This window comes from Ctenopharyngodon idella, chromosome 8 (assembly GCF_019924925.1).
Source record: "Ctenopharyngodon idella isolate HZGC_01 chromosome 8, HZGC01, whole genome shotgun sequence".
In the NCBI taxonomy this organism is placed as follows: domain Eukaryota; kingdom Metazoa; phylum Chordata; class Actinopteri; order Cypriniformes; family Xenocyprididae; genus Ctenopharyngodon; species Ctenopharyngodon idella.
The window spans coordinates 31,752,964-31,771,783 of record NC_067227.1 but is presented as its reverse complement, the minus strand read 5'-3'; the positions used below and the strand labels follow the sequence as shown (position 1 = coordinate 31,771,783).

Genomic DNA, 18,820 nt, shown 5'->3' with positions numbered 1-18,820 from the left:
TAACCTAAAATTAAATTAAATTTGATTTTTTAGATCTATGGCATTCTTGATACTATAAAGCTCTTAATATTGTTTTGCACAGGGGTTTTTACCTCAGAGTCAGAATGCATGATTTGAATAAAGCACTGAGATGACTGTAGTGACTCAGACTGAACACTAGGCGGCACTCTGTCCCTATATAAAAATAAAAAAACAAGCTTTAAGCCCTTTGGAAGGGCCTTTATGACTAATTCTGCATTTTAGTCTAATTCTGATTCTGCATTTCAGTTCTGCTGTTTACTTCTGAAATTCGTTTTCACTGATAAAGAGCACTGACGTTAAACAAAACATTCAGAGCATTTTTATCTTGTTTTAAACTCTAAGATGAAAAAAAAAAAAAAAAAAATCAAATATAGCTTGTGTATCTGTGTAACACAGTTTTATTGACTGGTTGGTGGAGTTCATAAGATTCAACCCAGGCCAGATGTTAATGTTAAAGGAATTACAGCCTAGTGTCCAAATGTGCTGTCTGCTGAATCATCCAAACCTTGCATTTGTATAAAATGAAAGCAGAACAATAAGCCAGAACAGAATGACAGAACGTTCTCTCAACACATTTGGTTGGCAACAGAAGGTCTGTGCGTTTGCAGAAGGATCATGGAATTAGTTTTGTCCAAATAAACCGGAGACACAGAAATGGCAATCATTTGAGAGGGGTAGTTAGTTAAATCCACACTTAAACAGCTGGGGTCCTGCAGGAATCAGGGGGTGGGAAAGAGTCGCCCCTCCACCATACTACTGCACTTACTGTAACTGTTGTTTTCTGTTGTCTTGCTACAGATAAAACCATCAATGATGTGCTTTCTGATGTCCAATGCTTGTTATTCCTATAAACTCACACACACACACACACACACACACACACAGATGTAGCAGTTGCTGTAACAATAGAAGATTCCAAACATTCCTTCCCGTCTCGTCTCATTCTGGCTCAGTTCACCGTCCTTGAAAATATTCCAAAAAGCCGTATGATGTACTAAATCTAAAATGATAATTGCATTTTTTCACGCTGATGAAATACCTATATGGATAGTGTGGGGAAATGTGGATATGCATCCCACGGACTTCCTCAAAACAACCAGAATGACTATTTACTACTCAAAGTCAATGTCAGTTTTATTGTTCATTGTTTCATTCATTCACTCTCTGCAGGGCCAAGAGAAAAAAAGAGATGTAGTTTCCCGGGAAACCTTGGCACAGCAGAATATTACAGACAATAAACAGACAAAAAATAGACAATAAACTCAGACTACAAACTTCAGACAAATTAAGAATAAAACAGCTGGTGCAACATCCTGTTATAAAATCTATCTATCTATCTATCTATCTATCTATCATTCCATCATCCATCCATCCATCCATCCATCTGATCTATCATTCCTTCGTCCATCCATCCATCCGATCTATCATTCCATCCATCCATCCATCCGATCTATCATTCCATCCATCCATCCATCCATCATCCATCCATCCATCATCCATCCATCCATCCATCCATCCAATCTATCATTCCATCCATCCATCCATCCATCATCCATCCATCCATCATCCATCCCTCCATCCATCCATCTATCTATAGACAATAAACAGACAAAAATAGACAACAAACACTACAAACTTTAGACAAATTAAGAATAAAACAGCTGGTGCAACATCCTGTAATAAAATCTATCTATCTATCTATCTATTGAATCCATATAAAAATTAATACACACTCACACACATACGTCTGTATGACTATATTTTTGAGGACATTCATTGATCAATCCCTATCCTCTTACTCTAACCCAATAACCAAATCTTAACTAAGAAATATATAGCACATTGACGACTTTTAGTATTTAAGTATTTAGTATTTTAGTATTTAGCTGTTTTTGTGTTTAAAAATGAAAATAAATCAATAAATAAACTCTTAGATTTCAATCAAATTCTCTCTCTCTGTATGTATGTGTAAGTGCGCGCGAGCCCGAGGGCGCGTCACACACGAGCGCAGCGAGCGGTTCTTTGCGTAACACCGGAACTGTGATGTGCGGACCGCTGCAGCCCTGCAACTCCACAGCACTATTATTGTTCCTATGATTTATTTCACTTCTCTCAAGTTTTCCTGCCATGACGCTCTGGATTCCCACTAAAAGAGAGAAATATGGAGTGGGTGAGTGACTTTCAACGCGCTTTTGTTACTTTTTAATCAATGTTTCACTCTGGAAACTTGCGTTGGAGTTTGAGGAGCGTTCAGCCGCACCTTTACCTGAACACACACGCGCTTCTGATACCTGTATGAAAAGTTGTCAAGTTATTACACACAAACTACTCAGATGGTTTAATATAGCCAAAGGGTTTAGATTTGTTGACATTTCGTAACAGAAGATTGAATGGGTATCTCATCGCACTTTAGGGTCACAAACAACATGTTTATTTTAGTATAGTTTGCTTTATTGTTGTATATAAGTACACAATACAGTGAATGTTGTTCCTGGAGGTTTGACAGGACAATACAATTACAATAAATACAGCAACAGAGCGGCCAGAGTTACAGTGATCACAGTCATAAACAGCATTTCCCTTCCAGTCACATTAATCTGTGCTCATGAGCTCAGGTTAACACACCCATAAAGCCAAACAGAAGGAACTCTCCTATCTCACACTGCTCAGTGACATATAGAGTTGCTGGATTGTTTTGCAAATGTCCTTATCAACCCACAAACAACAAAAAAGGACATTTGCATACAATTGTGGTTAGTTAACATGCTATACTCCATCTAAAACTATTTTTTAATATACATATTATGTGTAAACTACCCTTGTGCAGTTTAATTTTTAGCTGAAACCACCCTTGATTTTTCAGATGCATCTTTATGGAGTTGAATTTATTTTTCCAATCATCCAATTCATATCACATGCTTCATTTGAAATGACTTAAATTCTCAGGACAATTATAGCTCTTACCTATAAGATTAAATCAACTTAAAATGCACGAGATATTATAACACAGTAAAGGCTTCATGTTATTGTCCAGTCTCTGTTTTCTTCACATTTAGTGCTTTCCACATCAGAAATGCACTTTATATTATCTACACATTCAACAACACTTGCCTCTGAACACAGTAATTAAGAACAAATCTGATAGCTGCCGTGTCTGAGGGAATACGTTTAATATTTAATGTTTAATGCACCAGCTAGTTGTGGGAGATTTGAGCACTCTTTCTCTTTCTTTATCTCTCTTAATTTTATATATATATATATATATATATATATATATATATATATATATATAGTGCTGTCAAATCGATTAATCACTTTTAATTGCATCTGACATATAAAATCTGAATATATAATAATTATTTATTTGAGTGTGTGTGTGTGTGTGTGTGTGTGTATATATATATATATATATATATACACACACACACATATAAATGTATATATATTATGTTAGATGCGATTAACAAAAGCATCTAACAAAAGTTGGTATACACACACACATATGTATATATGTGTGTATATATATATATATATATATATATATATATATATATATATATATATATATATATATAGGAACAGTCAATGTATAAAAATACATGTTTGATAATGGTTTGAATCTGAATATGCAATATTTGGACATACTGGACTGAGTTTATGATTTTCATAATTTATAAAAAACACTACTGTTCAATAGTGTAGGGTCGGTACGATTTCTTAAAATGTTCTGCAGAGGCACTAAACCCATATTAAACTCTTCACTATGCAGGCCTAGATTATAATATTATGACATACTGTACATGTTAGATCACAGATTTAGAGCTCATTTTGATATTTTGACCACTTTTGTTGACCTTTTTCCCTTGAGTGCTGATTCATTTCTGACCCCGGTTGTTTCACATGTATTTATTCTATTCCTCTGGTGCAATACTCTACTTAGTGTTTATGCCAAGAGCGGTCAGCTGGCCAGTTTAACACACACAGGAACGATTGTTGTGGTGGAACGCTCTTAAGGGATATGTAATCTTTTGGTCAGACATCAAACAGTCTTGGCCTGTTTTCCTGCCCGAGGACTTTGACATACTCTCGAGGAATTTGAATTAAAGGTGCTTTTTGCATCTGGTGAGGATCTGGTAAAGGGGTCCTATAATGCCCCTTTTACAGGATACAGTATAAGTCTCTGGTGTCCCCAGAATGTGTCTGTGAAGTTTCAGCTCAAAATACCCCACAGATCATTTATTATAGCTTGTCAAATTTGCCCCTATTTGGGTGTGAGCAAAAACACGCCGTTTTTGTGTGTGTCCCTTTAAATGCAAATGAGCTGCTGCTCTAGAAGAGGGCGGAGCTTTAACAGCTCGTGCTTCGGTTGCTCAACACCAACAAAGCTGGAGAATCTCACGCAGCCAAAATGAGGATTGTCAGTAACGGTGTTCAGCCTTACATTGTTCAAACCGGAGTCGACACTGATGGAGAGACTCAGGAAGAAGTTACAACTTTTAGAATGAAACTGGATGTTTCTGAACGGTTAGTGGATAAATTTATGTAGTTGCTGTGGAGTTGATTCAACTCATCGACTAGCATGTGCCGTCATGTTAATCTTTTGTGGAAATCCAGCGTTGAATTGACCCTCGTTTGTGAAGCAGTCCGGCGTAAAATGATGGCATGGCAAAAACATTCTACTACAACAACTCTTCCTCTTCTCTAAAGCAGCCCAACATGGCCTCACCCCCTTTGTTGTGTGTTCTCAGGGGCGGGGTTTATGTAAATTTTGGGGTTAGTGATGTCACCAACCCGGGAAGAAGCTCGTTGTAGTCCCTACCAGCTGTTTGTTGTAGTCCTTAAACAGCAATTTCTGTAAAAGAAAATATCTCTCTTTGCATTGAACTTTGAGCGTCGTAACTTTGCAGATGTTGTTTGTTACAAATAGGACAAATTATTACACAGAAATTTTTCAAGTAGAAAGACTGAAATAGTATTTTCTTGTAAAATGTACTCCAATTATATTTATAACTTTGAAAAATATTTTTTATAGCATAGTGCTGCTGCTGAGCACAAAGAATATTTTGGTAACGTTTTATTTTGGTAGTCCACTTTAGACATTTAATAACTATAAGTAACTGCATGTCAGCTAGCGGTCATTAGAGTATGAGGAGACCGTCTGCTTAATATCTGATAACACACCAACAGACATTCTACTGACTATAAGTAACATTTCAACTACATGTCAACTTATAATACTTACCCGAACCGTAACGCCTAACCTAACAGTCTACTAATACTTTAATGAGAATTAGTTGACTTAGTAGAATGTCTAAAGTGGACCATCGAAATAAAGTGTAACCAATATTTTTGTTTCTTCTGAACTCTAGTCACACACATTGCACCATGACTTCAGCACTTTTTCCTCATGTCACTATAACCACGAGGCATTAGTTTCACAGCCCTTGTAAAGCACCATCACACATCTGCTCTCTGAAATAGCTCGGTTCATCATGGCACAAAGCGCATAAAAATGCTTACGGCAAAATGACAAGTGGTAGTGTGCTGGTGTGTGACTTGCTTGTCAGTGATGTCATAGACGAGCCTACACAAAGACCGGTCAGAATGGAGCCTGTTAGCACAGCCCACATCCCAGCATGCACCAGGCCTCAACACTGTGACACCTCTATGGCCCATTTGGCCCAGACAACAAATCACACGCTCAAATTGTGCCTAGTGTGTGAACTGAAGCATTGTCTGTGATGCCTGGACCTAGACAGCTTTTTTAAGTGATAAAAGGTCTTAATATGGATTAAATAGTATTTTTGTCTTTTTAAATGTAGCCTGAGGTGGTGAAATTCTCCGTTGTGTTTGACACTCCTTTTTGAGGTCTAGATTTGTTTGGGTGTGGACGGGAAGTTTCACACACCTGTATTATAAATGATTAATCTGAGCGAACCAGACCGAAGTTTATAGGCTGATTTTACGAGTTGCGGAAGTTATGAGATATGGTAGCACATTTATTTTCTTCTTCATAGTGCAAAGAACACAGTATGTCAGATTGTAATGAACTTGTTCTGTGCGAACTCAGCCGTAGATTAAACCGAAAGAAGTTGCTTTATACTTCTTTGCCGTGGAAAAGAAGCGGACAGATTTATCGGTTGAGTGTGCTTGAGATCTGCAGTGCGCTAGTGGAAGCATGTTGTGAAACGTAGCCTCAAGCTTTTCGGTTTATCTATGATTCTTTATTTGAACTGAACAATGTGCATGCCTGAACAAGGCCTGAGCCATTTTCCCTTGGGCTGAGTGTCAGCGCGCTGTAGATAGTGCTGCATTGAAAAATACCATTCTTTTTTAGCTGTAGTTTATCTTTACTGTTTAATGCATCAGCTACGAGTGGGAGATTTAAGCAAAACATTTATATATATATATATATATATATACACACACATTACCAGTCAAAAGTTTGGAAACATTACTATTTTTAATGTTTTTGAACGAAGTCTCTTATGCTCATTAAGGCTGCATTTATTTCATAATAAATACAGAAAAAGTGTCACATGATCCTTCAGAAATCATTGTAATATGCTGATTTATTATCAATGTTGGAAACAGTTGTGCTGCTTAATATTATTTTATAACCTGTGATACTTTTTCAGGACTCTTTGATGAATAAAAAGTTTAAAAATATCAGCATCTATTTAAAATAGAAATCTTTTGTAACGATATACACTACCGATCAAAAGTTTGGGGTCAGTAATTTTTTTTCGTTATTTTTTTTTTTAAAGAAATTAATACTTTTATTCAGCACGGATGTGTTAAATTGATAAAAAGTGATAGTAAAGATTTATATTGTTAGAAAAGATTTTTATTTTGAATAAATGCTGTTCTTTTTAACCTTTTATTCATTAATGAATCCTGAAAAAAGGTTCCAAAAAAACATTAAGCAGCACAACTGTTTTCAACATTGATAATAACTGAGTATCAAATCAGCATATTAGAATGATTTCTGAAGGATCATGTGACACTGAAGACTGGAGTAATGATGCTGACAATTTAGCTTTGATCACAGGAATAAATTATATTTTAAAGCATATCAAAATAGAAAACCATAATTTTAAATTGTAATAATATTTCACAATATTATTGTTTTTTTCTGTATTTATTATGAAATAAATGCAGCCTTAATGAGCATAAGAGACTTCGTTCAAAGTCTCTTTCTTATGTTTCCAAACTTTTGACCGGTAGTGTACACACACACACACACACACACACACACACACACACACACACACACACACACACACACACACACACACACACACTGCTGTTCAAAAGTCTCTTCTGCTCACCAAAGCTGTATTTAATTGATTGACAATACAGTTAAAACAGTAATACTGTGAAATATTATTACAATTTAAAAGAACTGTTTTCTACTAGGATATATTTTATAAAAGTAATTTATTCCTGTGATGCAAAGCTGAATTTTCAGCATCATTACTCCAGTCTTCAGTGTTGTTACTGCTTAATATTTTTGTGAAAACTGATACAAATATACATAGATACATATTTTTTATGGATTCTTTGATGAATAGAAAGAACTGCATTTATTTGAAATATTTTATAACATTATGAATCACTTTAGTCACTTTTGATCAATTTATTGCATCCTTGCTGAATAAAAGTATTGATTTCTTTAAAAACATGATCTAAACTTTTGAACGTTTGTGTATGTCTGTCAACACTATACGCACACTGGACTGAATTTATTATTCTCATGATTTTTAAGAACACCTGTCATTGGGTGGGATATATTAGGCAGCAGGTGAACATTTTGTCCTCAAAGTTGATGTGTTAGAAGCAGGAAAAATGGGCAAGCGTAAGGATTTGAGTGAGTTTGACTAAAGACTAAACACGTAAATGAACGGCAAGAACGCATTAATAGTCTTCTGTTTTCAGTTAAAAAGGTGTCATTTAAGAGGCCCCTAAGTTAATAATAAACAATTTTTACCACGGAAGTGATTCAATCAAAAACCTACTTTAGCTCGATAATATCTTTTTCCTAGAGCTGCTGTAAAGCCAAAACAATCTCCGTCCATTAATTTTCCTATTATCACTGTGAAGCTACTTTGAAACAATCTGTATTGTGAAAAGTGCTATATAAATGAAGAAGAAGAAGAAGAGTTTGACAAGGGCCAAATTGTGATGGCTAGATGACTGGGTCAGAGCATCTCCAAAACTGCAGCTCTTGTGGGGTGTTCCCGGTCTGCAGTGGTCAGTCTCTATCAAAAGTGGTTCAAGGAAGGAACAGTGGTGATCCGGCGACAGGGTCATGGGCGGCCAAGGTGGGGAGCGAAGGCTGGCCCGTGTGGTCTGATCCAACAGACGAGCTACTGTAGCTCAAATTGCTCAAGAAGTTAATGCTGGTTCTGATAGAAAGGTGTCAGAATACACAGTGCATCACAGTTTGTTGCGTATGGGGCTGCATAGCTGCAGACCAGTCAGGGTGACCATGCTGACCCCTGTCCACCGCCGAAAGCACCAACAGTGGGCACGTGAGCATCAGAACTGGACCACGGAGCAATGGAAGAAGGTGGCCTGGTCTGATGAATCATGTTTTCTTTTACATCACGTGGATGGCTGGGTGCGTGTGCGTCGCTTACCCGGGGAACACATGGCACCAGGATGCACTATGGGAAGAAGGCAAGCCGGCGGAGGCAGTGTGATGCTTAGGGCAATGTTCTGCTGGGAAACCTTGGGTCCTGCCATCCATGTGGATGTTACTTTGACACGTACCACCTACCTAAGCATTGTTGCAGACCATGTACAGCCTTTCATGGAAACGGTATTCCCTGGTGTCTGTGGCCTCTTTCAGCAGGATAATGCGCCCTGCCACAAAGCAAAAATGGTTCAGGAATGGTTTGAAGAGCACAACAACGAGTTTGATGTGTTGACTTGGCCTCCAAATTCTCCAGATCTCAATCCAAATGAGCATCTGTGGGATGTGCTGAACAAACAAGTCCGATCCATGGAGGCTCCACCTCATAACTTACAGGACTTAAAGGATCTGCTGCTAACATCTTGGTGTCAGATACCACAGCACACCTTCAGGGGTCTAGTGGAGTCCATGCCTCGACGATATATATATATTCTTATAAAAATAATATCTGCTGATATCGTCCTGATATATTGTGTAGCCCTAGTGTTTTGCACCATTGAGATATGATAACGGACAGTTTGGTTAAATCGGTTGGCAAACTGTTTTATTGCCCACCCCTAGTATCAGCCAATCATGTTTCAGTGATTACTTTGTCATGACTCTGTTTCTTTAATGTAATTTAATATATGTATGAGGAATGAGGATGTTAGTCAAGTCAAGTTACCTCTATTTATATAGCGCTTATACAATACAGATTGTTTCAAATTAGCTTTACAGTGATAAACAGGAAAATAACAATTAAGTGTGTTAGTGTGCTAAACTTCCCTAGTTTTAATTTTGTATGCACATACTCTCATTTTTGTGGGTATTCAACAGATGGAAAGCAGTGTGGAGGCAGATGCATGGCACAAGGAAATCTTGCACTCCCACTAAGTGTCCTTCAGCATTCAAGAGGGAGGGAAAACTCAGGCCTTGTATAGTGCAGACATGAACTCTCAGGTTCATCTGCAGTTCAACAGCTCAAAAATGTTACTACTAGTATGAGGAAAGCACTCAGCGGCTCTTAGCATGTGCAAATTCCACGAATCGGCACTTGCGCAGTGCCCAACATTTCAGATGCTGTTTGCGCAAGCCAATATTGCATCCTAGTACATCACAAACTCTCCTGTCGTCTGGTGTATCCCCTACAGCATGGTGAAATTGACTTTTTTTGCTAAGGCAAGCACCATTATTACTATTGCTGACTCTGAAGGACCCAAACTGTTTCTTTGAGGTTAAGCCTTATTTTAAGTTTGCCAAGACAGGATCATCATCAAAACATAATAAATTGCAAGCAATAATAAGTGAGTTAATAAATTACCAACAGAAAATTAATTTTTATTATATAGTATTAGGGATGCACACTATATCAGCCACCATATCGGTATCGGCCGATAGATGTTAAAGGATTTTTTTTTCTAAAAAAATCAAAATGTATGTGCTTTATAGACACAAATGATCGCATCACAAGGGCTTCCACCAGAACACGATTCCGTTTTTTTCTTCAAAAAACTTACGCTAAATGTCCTACGCCTTCCTTATTCAACTTACGGAACGAACGTGGCGCCAGTTCCGTTTTTATATATATATATATATATATATATATATATATATATATATAAAAGCTGATAAATAATGGATTATTTCCTTCTGCTGAGACACTTAATTGGTTTTGAAATGCTTGAAATATGATTGAAATTACTTCAAAAAGGAAAATACAGTCTATGTAATATTATGATAAGAACACTATAATTGTGTGCTTTGGACATGGCTTTTAATGGTGAGATTTTTTTTTTGTAATCAGGCTCTCAAATTATATGAATTTATTTTGATTTAGATTTATCGGCCAATATATCGGTTATCGGCTTTCAAATATGAAGAATTATTGGTTATCGATATCCGCCAAAAATCTTCATATCAGTGCATCCCTATATAGTTTAGTTTAGGGCTGCCTTAACTAAAGATTTTTTAGTTGACTAGTAGTCATTCATTTAAGCGATTAGTTGACTAATCATACGTGTATATTAATAAGCCATATAAATCATAAGAATGAGCCTTTAATTGTCTATATACAATATATAGCCTAATCAATGCTCAATAGCACCAGCAAAAGTAATGATTATTAATGTGTCATGAAAAAACAGCAAGGAGACTGTCTAAACATTTTAACAATTTATTGATGTTTTCTGTGTTTTTGGCTGCAGAGATGAAGTCGACGATGCTGACTCGTCATCTTCACAGTAGTGGACGTGCCTATATGCACGTTTCGTACGGATTACATAATCTGAGAATATTTGTTTTCCACTTAAATTAGTTGACAATCGCTTGACATTACAAACTTTCTACAGATATATTTCTCATGTCTGTGAGGCAAGTATACACTGAGTTTTGGTTTATTTTTTGACGCGCTCAGGTTCACAGAGACCGAGAGTTTACACAAAAATATCCTTTAGTTTCGAATTATGTATTACTCTTATCAGTATGACCAAAAATGACAGAGTATTTTAAGTGGGTTCTGCTGTTATCAGAAAAAAAATGCAAATGATCGCGGTGGCGCCTCCATGTCATGCAGTAAGAGCTATACTTTAGCTTCCACACTCCGCACAAACACTTGGATATGTTTCCAATAAAGTGCACATTTATCGTTAGAGCGAACCGCCATTTCAAAGTTGCTACTAATTGCATGTTTCAAATTATAAGCCATATTTGAGGTCGATGAGGTCGACAAACGATTAGTAGAATATTAGGGGGCTGCCCTAGTATATTTAAAGGGATAGTTCACCCTAAAATGAAAATTATCCCATAATTTACTCACCCTCATCCATCCTAGGTGTATATGACTTTCTTCTTTCAGTCAAACACAATCAGAGTTATATTAAAAAATAATCTGGCTCTTCCAAGCTTTATAATGGGAGTGAATAGTAACTGATATTTTGAAGTCCAAAAAAGCACATCCATCCATCATAAAAGTAATCTGGCTCTAGGGGTTCAATAAAGCATTTTTGTAAGAAAAATATCCATATTTATAACTTTATAGACTACCTAGCGTAAGCTTAGGTGAGAGTATACGCCTCTCACGGTTCAAACAAATAGGGCTGGGCAACAACCTCAAGCTCCTCTGACATTTGTCTTTAAAAATTCTCGTTTTAGACTTCTAATTCATGACCGGTGTTTTGTTTCGCTCTATCCTCTGTGCTTCCACATTTGTCAATACGTCATGCGAACTAGACTAGCGTACGGCCGTTACCAGAAGCCAATTATTATAGTTTAGCAAGTTATAAATATGGATATTTTTCTTACAAAAACCCATTTAGAAGACCTTTATTAACCCCTGGAGCTGTATGATTATCTTTTATGATCGATTGATGCACTTTTTTGGGCTTCAAAAAAAAAAAAAAAAAAAAAAAAAAATATGGTACCATTCACTCCGATTATAAAGATTGGAAGAGCATGCATATTTTTTTTTATATTTTATAACTCTGATTGTGTTTGGCTAAAAAAGAAAGTCATATACACCTAGGATGGCTTGAGGGTGAGTAAATTATGAGATAATTTTCATTTTTTTTTAGTGAACTATTCCTTTAAAGTTGTCTTTATTATATTATAGAGACTTGATGTGGACTCTTTTGACAAATATAACTACCCAGAACACCCTATCACTGCAAAGCAACGTCCCTGCATCATGATGGCATGTTTTTTAAAAGCAAAATAAACTGGCATTATCTTCAAAAAATCATTTTTTTTTTGTTGTAATCTCACTGGGAGTTTGTGTTGCATTTGGCTGTTGTGAGTCATACCGATAGACGTCAGACATGTCAAGTGGCTGTTTCCCTGCAGAACTTGAGAACTTTCCACTTAAGAACTTGTGCAACAGTTGGTGCACTGTCATTTTTTTCCTCTTTCACAGGACAGACAGCAGCCTTGTTGTTTTTTTTTTTTTGGTTTCTCTTTGCTCTCTGCAGTCTCTGACACCCTTTTGTCTAAATTTCAGCTATCTATAACTATGATGCCAAAGGAGAGCCAGAGCTGAGTCTTCAGGTGGGGGACACGGTACACATACTTGAGACGTTTGAAGGTGAGTGTTGAGTTCCAGCGTGTCGTGACACGTCCACCTACACTTTCTGATAGCGTGTTCACACTTGCACTGAACTCATAATCTGGGGTATCCCAGTTCTGTTGATGCTTTGAGAGATGTTTGAATGAACGTGCTCATGGCCTGCAACACAAAAACTGCATACCGTATTTGCTTAGAGGATTTAAAGGGATCATATTTTACACTTTGTAACAGTTTGTTTGACCAAAGTCCGTTTATAATGTTAAAAGAGTTTTTTTTCGATGACCATTTTCTGCTCTCTCAGAATTTACTCACCCGCATGTTGTTGCAAATATGCAAGACTTTCTCTTTTTTTTTTTTTTTCTTTTTTTTTTTTTCTTGTGGAACATACAAGACATTTTAAAAAATGTCCATACAGTGAAAGCCAATGGGGTCCAATGATGTTTGGACCCCAATGTTCTTCAGAATATCTTCTTCTGTGTTCTTCAGAAGAAAGAAAGTCATGCAGGTTTTTGACTTAATTCTGTAATATTGTGAAATATTATTACAATTTAAAAGAACTGTTTTCTATTTGAATATATTTAAAAAGTAATTTATTCCTGAATTTTCAGCATCATTACTCCAGTCTTCAGTGTCACATGATGCTTCAGAAATCATTCTAATATGATGATTTGCTGCTCTTATTATCATGTTGAAAACAATTGTGCTGCTTAATATTTTTGTGGACAAGGGTTTTTAACTTTGCTGTTCACATGCAGCTTTAAATAAAACTACCATCTGATCTCAAAATTCCAGTCCTGAAGGACTTAAACCTTTATGTTTGGAAGTTAAAATTGTGATGTAAATTCAAGTGATTTTTGCCTGATTAAAATGGGACACACTGGCCAATTTCAGTTTTCTCTGTTTTCTGAAAAAGACAGGAAACTTTTTAGCACTAGTTCAACAAAATGAATAGCAAATGATTGTGCATTATGCACACAATTGATGCTTTATCTGTGTATTTTAGCATTCTTGTACTGCAACAAAGCATGATGGGAAATTTAGTGCAAGTCTGTCTCCTTGTAAACTGGATAAATAAGTATTTTCTGGCAAGCTTTATAGATATTCTTCTTCAACAGCACACAAAATGCATTCAAACTAAATTGTCAAGTCAACATTCACAATAAAAACTTTATTATATTACCGATACCATTAAGCTTCCACCATTATTATTTAATTTACACTCCCCCAAATCAGAAAGCTGTGCTTTAAAGGGTTAGTTCACCCATAAATGAAAATTCTGTCATTAATTACTCACCCTCATGTTGTTCCACACCCGTAAGACCTTTGTTCATCTTCAGAACACAAATTAAGATATTTTTGATAAAATCCGAGGCCTCCATTGACAGCAAGATAATTAACACTTTCAATGCCCAGAAAGGTACTAAAGACGTATTTTGTTTCGAATCAGTGGTTCAGAGCGTGAATCAAACTGCCAAAGTCATGCCTCCCAGTGGTGAACAATTTAAATTTCGAAGCACTTATGACGTAACGAAGCCTTGTTTACTGAAATCACGTGACTTTGGCAGTTTGATACACGCTCTGAACCACTGATTTGAAACAAAAGATTCGTAAAGCTTCGAAGCTTCATGAAGCATTGTTTTGAAAGTTTTTGAAGTCATTATTTTGTTTTTTTGCCACACAAAAAGTATTCTCATGGCTTCGTAACATTAAGGTTGAACCACTGTAGTCACATGAACTGTTTTAAATACGTCTTTAGTAGCTTTCTGGTCATCTGAAAGTGTTAATTATCTTGCTGGCAATGGAGGCCTCACTGAGCCATCGGATTTTATCAAAAATATCTTAATTTGTGTTCTGAAGATGAACGAAGGTCTTACGGGTGTGGAACGACATGAGGGTGAGTAATTAAACAGAAATTTCATTTTTGGGTGAACTAACACTTTAAAGGCAATACAGAGTTTCCTACTGGTAATTATGACATTATAGTGTTGCATGTAATGTCTTCTTGTAAATATGATTGATACAAGAATAGAAAACCTGATTTTGTTATTTAGACCTACCCCAAGTTTCAATATATTCGCTAGTGATATTGTTAACTCTGAACGAACAGAACATCTGCCGCATTCTGTTATATAAATAATATAGACCAGCATCTGCCATGTGGCATCATCTGTCTCAAAGATCTGTTCTTTTTTTCTCTCTCCTTCTCCCAGGGTGGTACCGAGGATACACACTACGACAGAAATCACAAAAGGTGTTGGGATAATTATCATCCTACTGATAAAATGACAATCTAATCATTACCTGACATTCTGCAGCAGGCGGAATGAATTGCGTGGGTTCTCACAAATGCTTCTTTGTCTTATTTCAAAGGGCATTTTCCCTGCCAACTATATTCATCTGAAAGAAGCCAAAGTTGAGGGAACGGGGTAAGAGGCAGATCATATGTTAATTGTGCTTTATAATTCATTAATGACAAAATGTCTATCACTTATCACTTAATTAACCATGCGCTGTCAGAAAAGTCTACAGTTCCAGTCATCTACCGCAGGCTTGTGGTTTTCTCGTTTGCTCTCAGAGACCCACTGTTGGACAATTGTAACACTTGTTCAAAGCAGTTAAATAATGCATGATTCATAAATATGGGTTAAAATGCTCTGGAATGTGTCATAGCAACACATTTGGCAAGAAAAATAGTCTGAATCTCCCAGCATGCCAAAGTTACACAACATGGTCATTGCTGACACAATTGCTGACTGTTTTGGACCAAATTGAACAATCTTCTAAGTAAGTGTTTATTTTTTTCTCAATTCTCAACATGTTTAGTCATATACGTATATATATAAATATGATAAGTTTCTCAGAGTTTCTTCTTTGAGAAAATGGAAGAAGTCCAGGAGGTCACACTAAATACTGATTTTTGCTTAAAGAAACAATTTTTTTCAGATTTTTTTTTACATTTTGTGTACATATTTCCTGTATTTTCTGTTTGTATCGTAATAAAGAGACTGAAAAATAAATATGGATAGTTATTAAAACATTGCTAAAAGACTTTTGCACAGTGCTATATATATGTGTGTGTGTATATATATATATGTGTATATATATATATATATATATATACACACACACCGATCAGGAATAACACTCTGCAGTGGTCAGTATCTATCAAAAGTGGTCCAAGGAAGGAACAGTGGTGAACCGGCGACAGGATCATGGGCGGCCAAGGCTCATTGATGCACGTGGGGAGCGAAGGCTGGCCCGTGTGGTCCGATCCAACAGATGAGCTACTGTAGCTCAAATTGCTCAAGAAGTTAATGCTGGTTCTGATAGAAAAGTGTCAGAATACACAGTGCATCGCAGTTTGTTGCGTATGGGGCTGCATAGCTGCAGACCAGTCAGGGTGACCATGCTGACCCCTGACCACCGCCGAAAGTGCCAACAGTGGGCACGTGAACATCAGAACTGGACCACGGAGCAATGGAAGAAGGTGGCCTGGTCTGATAAATCACGTTTTCTTTTACATCACGTGGATGGCCGGGTGCGTGTGCGTCGCTTACCTGGGGAACACATGGTACCAGGATGCACTATGGGAAGAAGGCAAGCAGGCGGAGGCAGTGTGATGTTTTGGGCAATGTTCTGCTGGGAAACCTTGGGTCCTGCCATCCATGTGGATGTTACTTTGACACGTACCACCTACCTAAGCATTGTTGCAGACCATGTACAGCCTTTCATGGAAACGGTATTCCCTGGTGGCTGTGGCCTCTTTCAGCAGAAAAATGCGCCCTGAAACAAAGCAAAAATGGTTCAGGAATGGTTTGAGGAGCACAACAACGAGTTTGATGTGTTGACTTGGCCTCCAAATTCCCCAGATCTCAATCCAATCGAGCATCTGTGGGATGTGCTGAACAAACAAGTCCGATCCATGGAGGCTCCACCTCGCAACTTACAGGACTTAAAGGATCTGCTGCTAACATCTTGGTGCCAGATACCACAGCACACCTTCAGGGGTCTTGTGGAGTAAATTGCCTCGACGGGTCAGGTCTGTTTTGGCAGCAAAAGGGGGACCAACACAATATTAGGAAGGTGGTCATAATGTTATGCCTGATCGGTGTGTATAGATCGTTAAAATAGGGCCCATGGTCTCTCAGGTTTATATAACTGCAAAAGAAATTTTATTTGATTCTCTGAGAACCTGACTGAATCACGTTTTTCTACTAACCTTCTGTTGATGTACAGGAAACAAGAGACTGTCGTACCTACAGATTTGCCCTTGGTCCATGAAATTGGCACCACTCTACGAGAATGGACACAAATATGGCACAAGCTTTACGTGGTACGTGAACCTATTTGAGTTGAACTCATCGTCCGTTTCAGCTCAACACAGAGCTTCCCACGATGTGTTTGTTCAACAAAGACAAATCCCATCCATAGTGTTTTGTAAGCTGTGATATCATTTTTAATCACCTGTTTGTCTGCATACCAGAGCAACAAGACCACGCTGTTCCGGAACGTTCAGCAGATGGCCTACAGTCTGATCGAGTACCGCTCGCAGATTGTGTCCGGCACGCTTCCCAACGACGACCTTGTGGAGCTGAGGAAGAAAGTCACAGCGAAAATCGACTATGGGAACAGGTGCGATATAGCTTCCCGAACCTCATGTCGTTTCACCAAACAGATCTTTTGATAACTTTTCATTTGAGGAGCTTGAATGTCTGAATATGTGATTTGCTGATATCCTCAAGCATAAATATTGAATTATGAACCAAGTTAAGTTGATGGAATGCTTTAGTACAACTGTTTATAATTGATGATAATACAGTTAGGATGTGTCAGTACTTTTGTGTGGTAAAATATGACTGCGGCTGTTGCACAGGATTCTGGGTCTTGATTTAGTGGTGCGTGATGAAGCCGGAAACACATTAGACCCCGAATGCACCAGCACTGTCAGTCTGTTCAGGGCTCATGAGTCAGCATCCCTCAGTATTGATGAGAGGATACAGGAGGAGAAGGTAAAACACTTGTTTTTGCTCTGTTTATTATCAAATTGCTATAATATATATGCTGGTACTAGGAAAATATTTTCTTTCTAGTTGCATGTTGAACCCTGGGTCCAGAATTAGCACATGACTATTGCCAAATTGGATTTGATGAGTAGGCTACTTAAAATAGTTGGCTGTTAATTGTATTATGCATGGTTTGAATTGCAATGTAAATTCACAGGAATAGCTGACTGAATCAAATTAGGAAAGATACAAATGGACTGCTAAAGAAAAAACTGATACACTGGTTGGTTATTCTGCTGTTTTGACAAATAAATAGGCTAAATATCTGTTAACCTTTTATTGCACAAGTAGGTTTTTATTAATCCTTTTTGAAGCATATAATATATGTGCATGCATTTTTTTTATTTAGTACTGTCCTGAGTAAGATATTTTACATAAACAATGTTTACATAAAGTCCATAAGACAAAAAAATAGCTGAATTTATAAATATGACCCAATTCAAAAGTTTATGAACCCTTGATTCTTAATACTGTGTGGTTACCTGGATGATTAATGACTGTTTTTTTTTTATGTTTTGTGATGGTTGTTCATGAGTCTCTTGTTTGTTCTGAGCAGTTAAACTGAGCTCTGTTCTTCAGAAAAATTCTGCAGATTCTTCAGTTTTCCAGCATCTTTTACATATTTGAACCCTTTGCAGCAGTGACTGTATGATTTTGAGATCCATCATTTCATACTGAGGACAAATGAGGGACTCAAGCACAACTATTAAAAACGTTTTAAACATTCACTGATGCTCCAGAAGGAAACACGATGCATTAAGAGCCAGGGGGATGAAAACTTTATGAATTCGAAGATCAAGGTAAATTGTACTTCATTTGTCTTCCAGGAAACATGCAAGTATCTTCTGTTGCTCCCGATGGGCAGTACTAAATAAAAAAAAAAAAGATCCTTCATCCTGTTCAAAAGTTTTCACCCCCTGGCTCTTAATGTATCGTATTTCCTTTGAACTTTTTTTAATAATTGTGTTTGAGTCACTCAATTGTAAAATTTTATGTAAAATA

General features: G+C 37.1%; 1 protein-coding gene across 1 annotated transcript in view; it reads left to right on the top strand.

Annotated features, from left to right (window-relative positions):
- Window positions 1–2,010: 2,010 nt before the first annotated feature.
- The window catches only part of dock5 (dedicator of cytokinesis 5), a 75,050-nt gene continuing 58,240 nt past the window's right edge, over window positions 2,011–18,820 (top strand). Inside the window, 7 exon segments of the mRNA XM_051904448.1 lie at window positions 2,011–2,191; window positions 12,690–12,773; window positions 14,966–15,006; window positions 15,126–15,181; window positions 16,992–17,088; window positions 17,239–17,387; window positions 17,629–17,764. Coding sequence (XP_051760408.1) covers window positions 2,149–2,191; window positions 12,690–12,773; window positions 14,966–15,006; window positions 15,126–15,181; window positions 16,992–17,088; window positions 17,239–17,387; window positions 17,629–17,764 — 606 coding nt within the window. The 5' untranslated portion in view covers window positions 2,011–2,148.